Source organism: Dermochelys coriacea, chromosome 7 (assembly GCF_009764565.3).
Source record: "Dermochelys coriacea isolate rDerCor1 chromosome 7, rDerCor1.pri.v4, whole genome shotgun sequence".
Classification (NCBI taxonomy): Eukaryota; Metazoa; Chordata; order Testudines; family Dermochelyidae; genus Dermochelys; species Dermochelys coriacea.
Genome location: NC_050074.1, coordinates 33,516,608 through 33,528,255, shown reverse-complemented (window position 1 = coordinate 33,528,255; position 11,648 = coordinate 33,516,608). Strand labels below are relative to the sequence as shown.

At 54.9% G+C, this 11,648-nt stretch overlaps 1 protein-coding gene across 1 annotated transcript; it reads right to left on the bottom strand.

Annotated features, from left to right (window-relative positions):
• Nucleotides 1-8,996: 8,996 nt before the first annotated feature.
• Nucleotides 8,997-11,012, bottom strand: KCNK7 (potassium two pore domain channel subfamily K member 7). The gene is made up of 3 exons (XM_038410513.2): nucleotides 10,571-11,012; nucleotides 9,773-10,168; nucleotides 8,997-9,326 (listed from the first exon to the last, which is right to left on the bottom strand). The coding sequence occupies exons 1-3, from the start codon at nucleotides 10,893-10,895 to the stop codon at nucleotides 9,067-9,069; spliced, it is 981 nt and encodes a 326-aa protein (XP_038266441.1). The 5' UTR covers nucleotides 10,896-11,012; the 3' UTR covers nucleotides 8,997-9,066.
• Nucleotides 11,013-11,648: the final 636 nt, after the last annotated feature.

Below are 11,648 nucleotides of genomic sequence, written 5' to 3'. Positions count from 1 at the left end.
ATACACTGCTGCAACTGAGTTGTGTATAACAACTGCACTCAAAAGGAGTCAACACTTCCAGAGGTCTGCTACAGGGATATCTATGTAGCAAATCCTCTGATCTATACACAGTATAGTCACTCTTCTTACTACATTCTGTTGGCCACCAAGTCAACTTTGCTGGGATGCTTCCATGGATGGGTGGTGGGAGGGGAATAAGACCACGCCATTTACCCCAAGGTGTGTGTGTGTGTGTGTGTGTGTGTGTGTGTGTACACAAATGTTTTGGTGGCTTTAAAGAGGAGTTGGTGGCTCTGACAATTTAACTTCCGGAATAACAAGTAAATATGCCCATGCACAAATTATAATTGATTTATGTAGTTTAAAACTGTGAAAAGTGATGCTAACATACAGGTGAACCCAGGAACAAATGTTTACTTGTGAGGGGGGCCACCCCCCAACCTTTTCCTTTTTCAAGCAGCAACAACAACATGCTATAAGGACAATTGCCTCCCCCCCCATGCCACAGAGCTCTGCTGAAGCCAAAGCCTGATCAATGTAGCTTCTGCTTCAGCCCCATGCAGTGGGGCTTTGGCTTTCTACCCTGGGCCCCAGCACGTCTCATGCTGGCCCTGGACCCCTGGTTGAGTACCACTGCTCTAAGTCTCTTCAGAGACTCTGCTTGACACCTTTTCTCCCCAGGAGCAGCGGGTGCCCATTGCTCGATGCCTGAGCCCCCTCCTGGGGGCTCTGAAACGCCCTGGCTAACTCCCGCCCTCCCCCTGTCCGAGCCCCAGTAACCGTGTCAGTGAGTCAGGGACAGGACAGAGTAACCCCCGCCCCCACGATGGTTAAAATGTGGGGGGTGGGGGTGGGGGCGGGGCTGCTGCAGCGCCGGCGCCAAGAAACGGGACAGAGCGTCAAACTCACCCGCGCTGCAGCGCCGGCCCCGCGCGGGGCGCGCCGCTCACGCCTCTCCTTTGGCTCCGCGTGCGGCAGCCGCTTCCGGGCTTATGCCCCGCCCCGTAGGCCGCCGCCCCGACCAATCCGAGCTGAGCCCCAGTCTGGCTCCACGGCTGGGCGGGGGGAATCTGTTTCTAAGAGCGCACGCGCCTGGCGTCGGCTTTGCAGGGCGCATGCGCCGCTTCGCCGCTCTGGCGGGGACGGCGTCTGGGGCTGCGCTGGTAGGCGCGGAGGAGCGGCGTGGCGCGAGCAGGGCTGGCGCGATCCATTCCTCCGTGGAGGGGGGGGGGCACTAGGGAGGCCGTCGGGTGACCCGATGTCCCGATTTTGGGGTCTTTTCCTGTTGTAGGCTCCTATTACCCCCCACCCCCTGTCCTGATTTCTCACGCTGGGGGCCTGCCCCCGAGCGAGGTTAATGGAGCCAGCGCTTCAGCCCACAGGGCAGATCCCAGCCTCGAGGATCCACCCGGGGGGAGATTTCTAACCCCCATGGGCTCAGGAATCTCATGCGGGGGGGTGGAGGTTTAGCAGGGAGGGAAACGCCCGGGGGGCCGGAATGGCTGCAGGGGTCCTCCAGCCTGTGCCCAGCACGGGCTGCTGCTGCTGGGGCTCAGAATGGGCACCGCCAGCCGGGCACAGGCCGCCTCGCATTAGAGACAAACAGCTCCCCCGTGCCTGAGCTTGGAAATGGAAGACCAGGAGCCCTGGGGCTAAACAATTATACACGCTTGCACTGGAATATCATGCTGAGTTTACCAGCAGCCTTGTAGCCGTACACCCTCCCCTCCTCCGCATGCAGTAATGAATCAAACATAACCTACCTCATGGACGGTATTGTCCCAATTTTACAGATAGGGAAACTGAGGCACAAAGACAGGTGGTTTATTCAAAGGCACACAGGGATGCGGAGTCCTGACTCCCAGTCCTCTCTTCATATTGAGAGACGGTGGTGAAAAGCCCCCTACCCCCACCATAGATTGGGATGGGAAGGAATATACCCTCGCTCTCCCCAGAAGACATCTGCAGCCCCTACAATAAAAAATATTAAATCCAGCAAAAACTATTTAGCCAAGAAAAGACCCACCAGCCCACAACAGCTGTCCCACATCAGCCCCAGAGAGCATCGCTGGCAGATGGCTTCCTATTGCTTTCACAGAGGCTTTTATACGGGGATTCTTTCCTAGCATGCTCAGAGGCACAGCTAAACCCACCTCAAACACTCCTGATAGGCAGGGACCCAAGCGAATTGCAGCAGCCCAAGCATTTCTCCCTTCTTTGTGTCAGAACCCAGTAAGGGTGGGGCTAGAAAGGCTGGGCTAGGGGAAAGGCTGAGATGGAAGATTTTCTGACCCCACCCCACCCCCATGAAATCACTCTGAAATCTGAAGAATGCCTTTGACAGGAGGAGAATGCATGCAAAGTAGGGAAACGAGGAGTAGAAGCAAAGTAAGCAAAAAACAAAGCTAAGGAAGGAAATAAACCAAAATGTTATTATGACAAGATCCCTAGCCAAAGCAATACAATTAGGTGACGTTAACTGACAGCTGAGACCAGTGGCACATGCTTGGAAGAGTTTATTGTTGAAAATTATCTAGTGGTTTTGACCGATGGTGGCCCAACTAGATTTAATGCAGCAGATGATAGTTTTTCTTGATTAGCCCTGGGAATTATAACAGCAGATATTGCAAGTAGATGCAACTTGAAAATGTGTAAGGAGGAAGGAATAGGAGTGATCATTTGCCTACACTTACTACTTTTCAAGGACAAGGTGAGTTGAAGGTAATGAAAAATGACCCCCCCTGGTATTTTCAGAAAGCTACCTGGGAACTATTTACAAGTAAGTTACTGATTTTGTGAATATTAATTGTGAGAGTGATGACAGAGAATTTCAATGACAATGTAATAAAGGACTTATGGCTACTGTAGCTGTTGCTATTAAATAAGATATTGAAGTACGTATCCCAAAACGAAACCCTCCCTTCCATGGTAGAATGAGATGTGCAAAATGATAGCTAAGGAATGGAACAAAGCTTATAAAAAAGCAAAAAAAGACAATAGTAGAAATCTAACAAAATATAAAAGTAATAAGGAAATAGCACAAAGCATTATCAAAAACAAACTAAAGAACAAAGACAAAGTTGGAGTATGTGCTGGGGGCAGATAAACATGCCAAGACATCAGAAACATTCAGGCTAAGTCCTGGTCAGTCTACACTATAAACTTCACTATAACTACATTGCTCAGGAGCGTGAGAAATCCACACCTGGAGTGACACACTTATACTGACCTAACTCCCCGTGTAGACAGCGCAATGTCAGCAGGAGATCTTCTCCCATCCACATAGCTACCGCCTCTCAGGGAGGTGGATTAACTTCACTGATGGGAGAAGTTCTCCTGTCAGTGTAGTAGCATCTTCACTGAAGCATTGCAGCATTTTAAGTGTAGACCTGCCTAAGGGCATGGCTACACTTGCAGATGTAGAGCGCTGTGAGTTAAACAGCCTTCGGAGAGCACAGTAGGGAAAGTGCTGCAGTATGTCCACACTGACAGCTGCAAGCGTACTTGCAGTGGCATTGGGAGTGGTGCATTATGGGTAGCTATCCCACAGAGCCCCTCTTCCCATTCTGGTGCTGTGACTTGTGGGAAGGATGCAGGGGGTGCAGGTCATTCTGGGTCCTGTTCCAATGCCCCGTGATGCATCAGTTCACATCCCAGCAATCCCTGGGCTTCTGTCCACATTTAGTCCTCATTTTTCAATGGTGTTTGTGCTGTGTGCTCTGTCTTCCCTTTCGGTCTGTGGGAATGGAGCCCAAACTGCTGAGGAGCATGCTGACGAGTCTCGCCAGCACATCACATTTGGCAGTTGAGTTACTCCTTAAGATCCAAACTGACAGTGAGGACTCCGGCGATATGGATGCATACAACACGAGACTGCTTGTGGCAGTCACAGACATGCTCACCACTGTGGAACGCCGGTTTTGGGCTTGGGAAACAAGCACTGCGTGGTGGGATCACATCATCCTGCAAGTCTGGGATGATGAGCAGTGGCTGCAGAACTTTTGGATGAGAAAAGCCATTTTCATGGGACTGTGTGAGGAGCTCGTCCCCACCCTGCAGCGCAAGGACACGAGACTGAAAGCTGCCCTGCCGGTGGAGAAGCGGGTGACTATTGCAATCTGGAAGCTGGCAACTCCAGACAGCTACCAGTCAGTCGCTACCCAGTTTGGAGTGGGAAAGTTGACCTTTGGAATCGTGTTGATGCAAGTTTGCAGGGCCATTAATTGCATCCTGCTCAGAAGAACCGTGACTCTGGGTAACATGCATGACATTATGGCTGGCTTTGCACAAATGGGTTTCTCTAATTGCGAAGGGGCGATAGATGGGACACATATTCCAATTCTGGCACCAGCCCACCTAGCCTCCGACTACGTTAATTGGAAGGGGTATTTCTCGATGGTTCTCCAGGTGCTTGTGGATCTCCGTGGGCATTTCATTGACATTAACGTAGCCACGTCCCAGGTCTCATTGGGACTGACAAAATAGAAGTTCTGATCATGAGAAAGCAGCTAAAAATGTGGTACGAAATGGAAGGGTTGCCACAGAAATGCCCTTGAGTGACCAGGGATTCAAGAAGAATGTAAAGGAGGAATGGCAAGAAAATTGGGACTAATGAAAGGAGATTTTTTGATTTGTGCCCTACAGTTGAGGATAAGGCCGTTCTTAAGGGCCTGGCCTAGGACAATGAAATGACTTTGTTTAGCCTGTTAACTGGCCACTGGGGCTTAAACAAAAGTCTTTTTTGAATAAATAGACACAAGGATGGGCAATGCATATGCTAGAGAGCAGAAGAAACGAATCACCTGTGATGGGTACATAAGGGCTTTGATAAAGGCATTCTAATGTCTTATGGTAACAAAAGTTACATTGTTATTTAGTAAAAATAGCGGGGAAATGGGATAGTGGCAGCAGGGCAGTGTTACATTACCTGAAGGGTACAGGGCAAAGTAAGAGCATATAAACTGCTGAGTATTGAGGAATCATAATTGCTGGTGGCGATGGACTATTCAGTCAAGTCTGCTTCACCATTAAAAACAAAGAAAAAGAAAAACCCAGTGGCATCTAATAGGGCAAGGGGAGAGGGTTGGGAGCCAGGTCTCCTGGGCTCTATCCCAGCTCTAGGAGGGAAGTGGGGTTGTGGGAGCGGGGGAGAGAAGGGAGTCAGGCCTCTGACGAATGGCCCTCTCCAGAGCCGAGTTGACAGGAAATCCCCCCTCAACCCTCCTGAGGGCAATGAACAGGCCCAGATACCATGGAGCTGGAAGGAGGCACGTGCGGGGATGGATGGAGGGCTGATGCTCACCTGAGGCAGAGTAGAGGCTATGGCTCAAACTTTAAGGCCAGAAGGAACCGGCGTGATTACCTAGTCTGATCTGCACATTGCAGGGCACAGAATCTCACCCATCCACCCCCATCGTTTGCCCCTAACCTCTGGCTAAGTTACTGACTTACAGTTACAGAGGATCCACAATTTACTCTAGTTCAAACCAGCAAGTGGCCAATGCCCCATGCTATAGAGGAAGGCAATAAACAAACAAAAACAAACCCAGGGACTATCTGACCCAGGGGAAAATTCCTTCCCAACCCAAATCTGACAATCAGTTAGATCTGAGCATGCGGGGCGAGACCTGCCAGCCAGACACCTGGGAAAGAATTCTCTGTAGTAACTCAGAGCCCTCCACATCTAATGTCCTATCACTTGCCCTTGGAGAGATTTGCTAGTATGAGTCATGGAGGGCCACACGCCATTGTAGACAGTCCCATCATACCATCCCCTCCATAAACTTAGCAAGCTCAGTCTAGAAGCCAGTTAGGTTTTTTGCCCCCATTGCTCCTCTTGGAAGGTTGTTCCAGAACTTCTCTCCTCAGGTGGTTAGAAACCTTTGACTAATTAGGAGCCAAACTTGTTGATGGCCAGTTTATAGCCATTTGTTCTTGAATCCACATTGGCACTTAACTTAAATAACTCCTCTCCCTCCTCTGATGTGTTTATAGTGAGCAATCAGATCTCCCCTCAGCCTTCATCTGGTTAGACTAAACAAGCCAAGCTCCTTGAGTCTCTTTTCCATTCCTCAGACTGTCCTAGTAGCCCTTCTCTGCACCTCTGCCCATTTGAATTCACCTTTCTTACACACAGGTTTCAGAGTAGCAGCCGTGTTAGTCTGTATTCGCAAAAAAGAAAAGGAGTACTTGTGGCACCTTAGAGACTAACAAATTTATTAGAGCATTAGCTTTCGTGAGCTACAGCTCACTTCCGATGAAGTGAGCTGTAGCTCACGAAAGCTTATGCTCTAATAAATTTGTTAGTCTCTAAGGTGCCACAAGTACTCCTTTTTCTTTCTTACACTCAGGAGACCAGAGCTGCACACCGTATTCCAGATGAGATTTCACCAGTGCCTTGTACAACGGTCCTAACACTTCCCTGTCTCTACTGGAAATACCTCGCCTCATACATCCTAGGACTGCACTAGCCTTTTCCACAGCCCCATTATGCTGGCAGCTCATAGTCATCTTTCTCCTCAGGAGACGACCCCAGCTTATAGGAAAAGCTCTTGTCGCTAGTCCCTGTGCATGGCCTTGCACTTTGCAGTATCACATTTCATCCCATTTCTATGATTCCAGTTTTCAAGGCTGTTCAGAGCCACCCTACAGCCAGAGCCCCAGGTGTAAACCAGTGCCATTGACCGACAGGATGGTGCCTTCAGAGATTGGGGGGAGGGATAGCTCAGTGGTTTGAGCATTGGCCTGCTAAACCCAAGGTTATGAGTTCAATCCTTGAGGGGGCCATGTAGGGATCTGGGGCAAAAATTGGGGACTGGTTCTGCTTTGAGAAGGGGGTTGGACTAGATGACCTCCTGAGGTCCCTTCCAACCCTGATATTCTATTCTATGATTAACCCGACTCCTGGGTTCTCTCCCAGTAGGGATGGGCAGTGGTTAGCGGTGGGGTATCTCATCCGCTGCACTGACTGTCCCTCCCCCTGGACCCTCAGCTTCTCCTCCTCTCTCATTCCCCCCGATGTCCCTTCCAAGGGATTGTGGGGGATTTGGTTAGTTTAACTCCCCCCCCCAGATTAGTGTGTTAGGGAAATGACAGTGAACATTTAGCCCAGTTTAATTCCCCCCATACACACCCTTCCCAGAGCTGGAGACAGAACCCAGGCATCCTGGCTCCCAGCCACCCCCGCTCTAACCCACTAGACTCCACTCCCCTTCCAGAGCTAGGAAGAACCCAGGAATCCTGGCTGCCAGCCCTCCCTCCCCTGAGTCTCTGGTCTTGGCTGGGGGAGAGGGGAGGGAGGGGCGGGCTGTGCCCAGCAGGAGGAGAAGGAAGAAGCAATTCCAGATGGTATTGAGCCATGTAATGAAGAGGAGTGTACATCCAAGGCAGACAGGGCAAGCTGGGCACAGTGGTTTTCCCATACCCAGGACAAGGGGATGCCAGCCACCATCAGGGCCCCACCCTGTACCCTCCCTGTGGTCCAGGCTCAGCAATGCTGTCCGGCGAGGGGATCCGCACATGGGGGTGCTCACCTGAGAAAGAAAAGGATGAGTGCGGCACTGCAAACTTCCTCCACAGCAATGCCCCTAGCTGGGAATTTCCTTGCAAGAGTTATTAAAAAAATAAAAATAAATAAATAAATAAACTACCACCACATTGTAACTGGCTGTCACGGACTCACAGATCGTGCACACTCTTGGCCCCGTGCGATCTGGGGGTGGGGGGTGCCCCTTTCAGTGAGACAGCCCTTTCCCCAGGGGGTCCACTCTCTCTTGGGGTTAAGCCCCTCCACCTCCTGGAGCCGCACCTCTCTGAGCCTTCGTACACCTGTTTCTCGCCATGGGCTCCACTCGCTCTGGACCCCCAGAGCCTCCACTCCCAAAGGGGATGATGCCACTCTGTTCTCTAGACCGGAGTGACTCTCAGCCAGTGTAAAACAGGAGGGTTTATTGAGCGTTGAACACAGCACAGGAAACTCTCAGGGCCTCAGGCCTGGCCTCCCTCAGCACAGCACATCCCAGTCTCCCCTGCGGCCAGGTGGGCTCTGCCTGCTCCCCCTCTTCAGCCCAGATCCCCCCTGCTTCCCAGCTGGGCATCTGACCTCACCGGCCCCAAGCCCCGCTTCTGTCCATTGTCTTCTCTCCAGGTAAACAGGATCACCTGAGCCTCCTCTCCCCTCTCCGCAGCCCATTGTCCTCCCACCAGCCAGACCTGGCTGTCACTCCTGAGCTGGGCCTCTGGGTCCCCAGGTCACCGGTTGCTGGGGTCTCCATTCTCCATGTCAGTGGTTGGGGTCCCAAGTTCCCTCGCTGGTCGTCTGTAACAACAAACTCCCTCTCCCATCACCTTGTTCAACCCGTAGCACCTAGGGAAACTGAGTCCCATCCCCTCTGCATGCCAACCCTAGGAAAGCCAAGCAAATCCCACATAGGAAACACGGAAAACAAGAAACTCCCCCACTTCGTCACACTGGCATTAGGAACTTTTTACCTATATTGGTCTGTGCGGATCCTGGATTAGAACCCAGGAGTCCTGGCTTCCAGCACCCCCTGCTCTAACCTACTAGACCCCCTGCCTTCCAGAGCTGTACCCCTCTGGGAAGGGAATTTTCACCTCCTTGGGCCAGGAGGTAGGAATGACCATAGGGCCCAGATGCCTGGTGGCCTTTGCTGCTCCCCTGGTCTGTGAGGTTGGCATTGGCCTGGCTCAGGGACAGGCGCAGGATCCAGGACTTACCCCCTCCTGGGCAAAAGCTCTTAGCAGCTTCTGGGTAATTCCTGGGGGTGGGAGGATAGGACACAGGAGGGCAGCTTGTTTACTCTGAGGGTAGCAGGTGTCTTCCCATCCCCATCCAGCCCAGCATCTTCCCCTCCCCTGCCCACTCTGGGTCACACTTGTGGGCCATTCCATGCCATTGTCTCCCCTCTCTGTTGCCCCAGATGCAACCCATGGGATCAGCCACCCCTGTATCTTCCCCTTCCCCAATGAGCAGTGTCTATTCTGTACAACTTCATTTATTGATGCATGAAGGGAGGTGGGGGGGACACAACATATTGTCCATGGAGGTTACCCAGAGGGGCCGTCAGGGGGCGCCTCTCTCCCATCTGTCTCATTGTCCGCTTGACTCCAAGAGGGGGAGGGCCCACAGACAGTAGCCAGGCCCAGCTGGTCATGGCTCAGGATCTCCAACCGGTCATTGTCCTCATTGGAGGGGGAGGCAGGGGCTTGTGGGGGGGCAAAGAATTGGACAAGGCTGTGGACCTCACGCAGCTCGTAGATGGTCTCCAGGGCCAGCAGCATGGCTAGGAGCCCCAGGAGAAGGTAACCTGGGGGGGGGAAGAGATGAGGATCAGGGTGCTGAGATGGGATTTCTCCCCTTTCCTCTGCAGCATAGTGCCCCCTACTTATCCCACCGCCTCCCTGCAGTGCAACACCCCTTACAGAGCCCCCGCCCCATCCCTGCAGCACAGCGCCCCCTATAGAGCCCCCACCATGCTCCCTGTACCATAGTGCCCCCTACTGACCGCGCCCTGCAGCACAGCGCCCCTACAGAGCCCCTGCCCCATCCCTGCAGCATAGCGCCCCCTACAGAGCTCCCACCATGCTCCCTGTACCACAGCACCCCCTACTGACCTCACCATGCTCCCTGCAGCACAGCACCCCCTACCGAGGCCCCCATGTCCCTCCCTGCAGCACAGGGCCCTCTGCTGAGCCAGTCCCCCCATTCCCTGCAGCACAGCACCCCCTAGTGACTGCCTGGAAAATGGCTCACACGTGATGCTGATTTTGTAGAGATGGCGCAGTGAGGCAGGGCTGCTGCGACCTGGCACATAGTCCCCAAGTCCGATGGTGCTGAGCGAGATGAAGCAGAAGTAGACAGACTCCAGGAAGTTCCAGCCGTTCTCCAGAGCCCAAAAGCAGAGGGCTGGCAGCAGGATAAAAAGCCCCAGCACGCTCAGTCCCATGGTAGCTGCGTGGCCCAGTGCTGCGTGGCCCAGAGAGATGCCCCAGTGGGTGTGGAGATACTGAACAGGCCGGTGGCTCAGCAGCCCCATGAGTCGCTGCAGAAGACAGGTGGCCAGGAGCAGAGTGGCTGGGAGTCCCAGGAGGGTGTAGAAGATGCAGAAAACCTTCCCCCCATCCGACAGGGGCACCGTATGGCCATAGCCTGGGGGGAGAGAGTGTCAGTGGGGAGGGAGACAAGGTGGTGCCCTCACTCCCAGCCCGCAGCCCCCCACTCCGGGCTTCCTTCGCCCCCCCACCCCTGCCAGTGCCCCTCACTCCCAGCCCGCAGCCCCCCACTCCGGGCTTCCTTCGCCCCCCCACCCCTGCCAGTGCCCCTCACTCCCAGCCCGCAGCCCCCCACTCCCCCACTCCGGGCTTCCTTCGCCCCCCCACCCCTGCCAGTGCCCCTCACTCCCAGCCCGCAGCCCCCCACTCCCGGCTTCCTTCGCCCCCCCACCCCTGCCAGTGCCCCTCACTCCCAGCCCGCAGCCCCCCGCTCCCCCACCCTGGGCTCCCCGCTGCCAGCTCTGCCGGCGCCCCTCACCCCGCCTCGGGCCGGCCCTACCCGTGGTGCTGAGGACACTGGCGGCGAAGAAAAGCGCCGAGCTGAAGTCCCAGTTCTCGTCGTCGGAGACGTTGCCCAGCGCGGAGACCCCGGAGCTGTCGGCGTCCAGCAGCCGCTCCAGCAGCCGCTCCAGGCCGGGCTCCGACACGCAGCCCCGGTGCTGGCGCACGAAGCCGGCCCTGGCGCCCCGCAGCGCCTCCCGGAGCCCGGCCTCCTGCGGCGCCTCGACGCCCGCGAAGACGGCGGCGCCCAGCAGCAGGAAGAGCCCGTAGGAGCCCAGCAGCAGCCAGTAGCGCCAGGGCTGGGGCACCGCGGGCAGCTCCATGGGCCAGCCGGGCCGGGCGCAGGGGACTGGGGCAGCGGCCGGGCTGCTGCTTCCTGGCCGGGCCCCACCTGCCGCAGGTGGAGCCGCCTGGGCCCCGGGCCAGGCGGGTGCAGCCGGTTCCTGCGGCAGCCGCTGAGCTGGGGCTCAGGGGTTAACCCTTCCGGCGCCGGCCGGCCTGCCCGCTGCCCGGATCTGGCCGCTGCGGAAACCCCCAGAACGGACCCTGCGGTAGGAGCGACTCCCTCAGTGCCCTGAACCCAGAGAAACAGCCCCGTGGGGAGGGTGCGAGGCTGGGAGCCAGGACACCTGGGCTCTACCCCAGCGAGGGGAGGGGAGTGGGGTCTAGTGGTTGGAGCAGGACCTTGCCAGCCAGGACATCTGGGTTCTACTCCTGGCTCTGCTGCTGACCTTGGACAAGTCTCCCTCATTCAGTGCCTCAGTTTCTCCTCCTACCCGGTGTCTCGTCAGACTGGGAGCTGTTAAGGGCAGAGACTGTTTCTCCCTGTTTGCAGCAGTGGGGACCCCAATCTCTGCCAGGTGCTGCACAGACCCCCAGGGAGAGCAGCCCCTGACCTGAACAGCTCCACCCCAGTCAGATTAGACAAAACCAGGATCATTCCCTATTTTACCGATGGGTAGGGTTGCTAGCCCTACCGGAATTGGCATTGATCTCCTGGTAACTATTGAAAGCAATGGAGGAGATTGTAATAGGTACTGTGCAATTCATGACATTACATCATGGGGAGGGGGGAA

Bases quoted from the DNA above. Each gene is read 5' to 3' on its own strand.
- KCNK7 (XM_038410513.2), bottom strand. From the start codon at position 10,895: ATGGAGCTGCCCGCGGTGCCCCAGCCCTGGCGCTACTGGCTGCTGCTG. The intron at 10,169-10,570 runs GTAGGGCCGGCC...CTCTCCCCCCAG, and splicing joins CAGTGTCCTCAGCACCACGG to GCTATGGCCATACGGTGCCC. The intron at 9,327-9,772 runs GTGAGCCATTTT...TCCCCCCCCCAG, and splicing joins CTACAAAATCAGCATCACGT to GTTACCTTCTCCTGGGGCTC.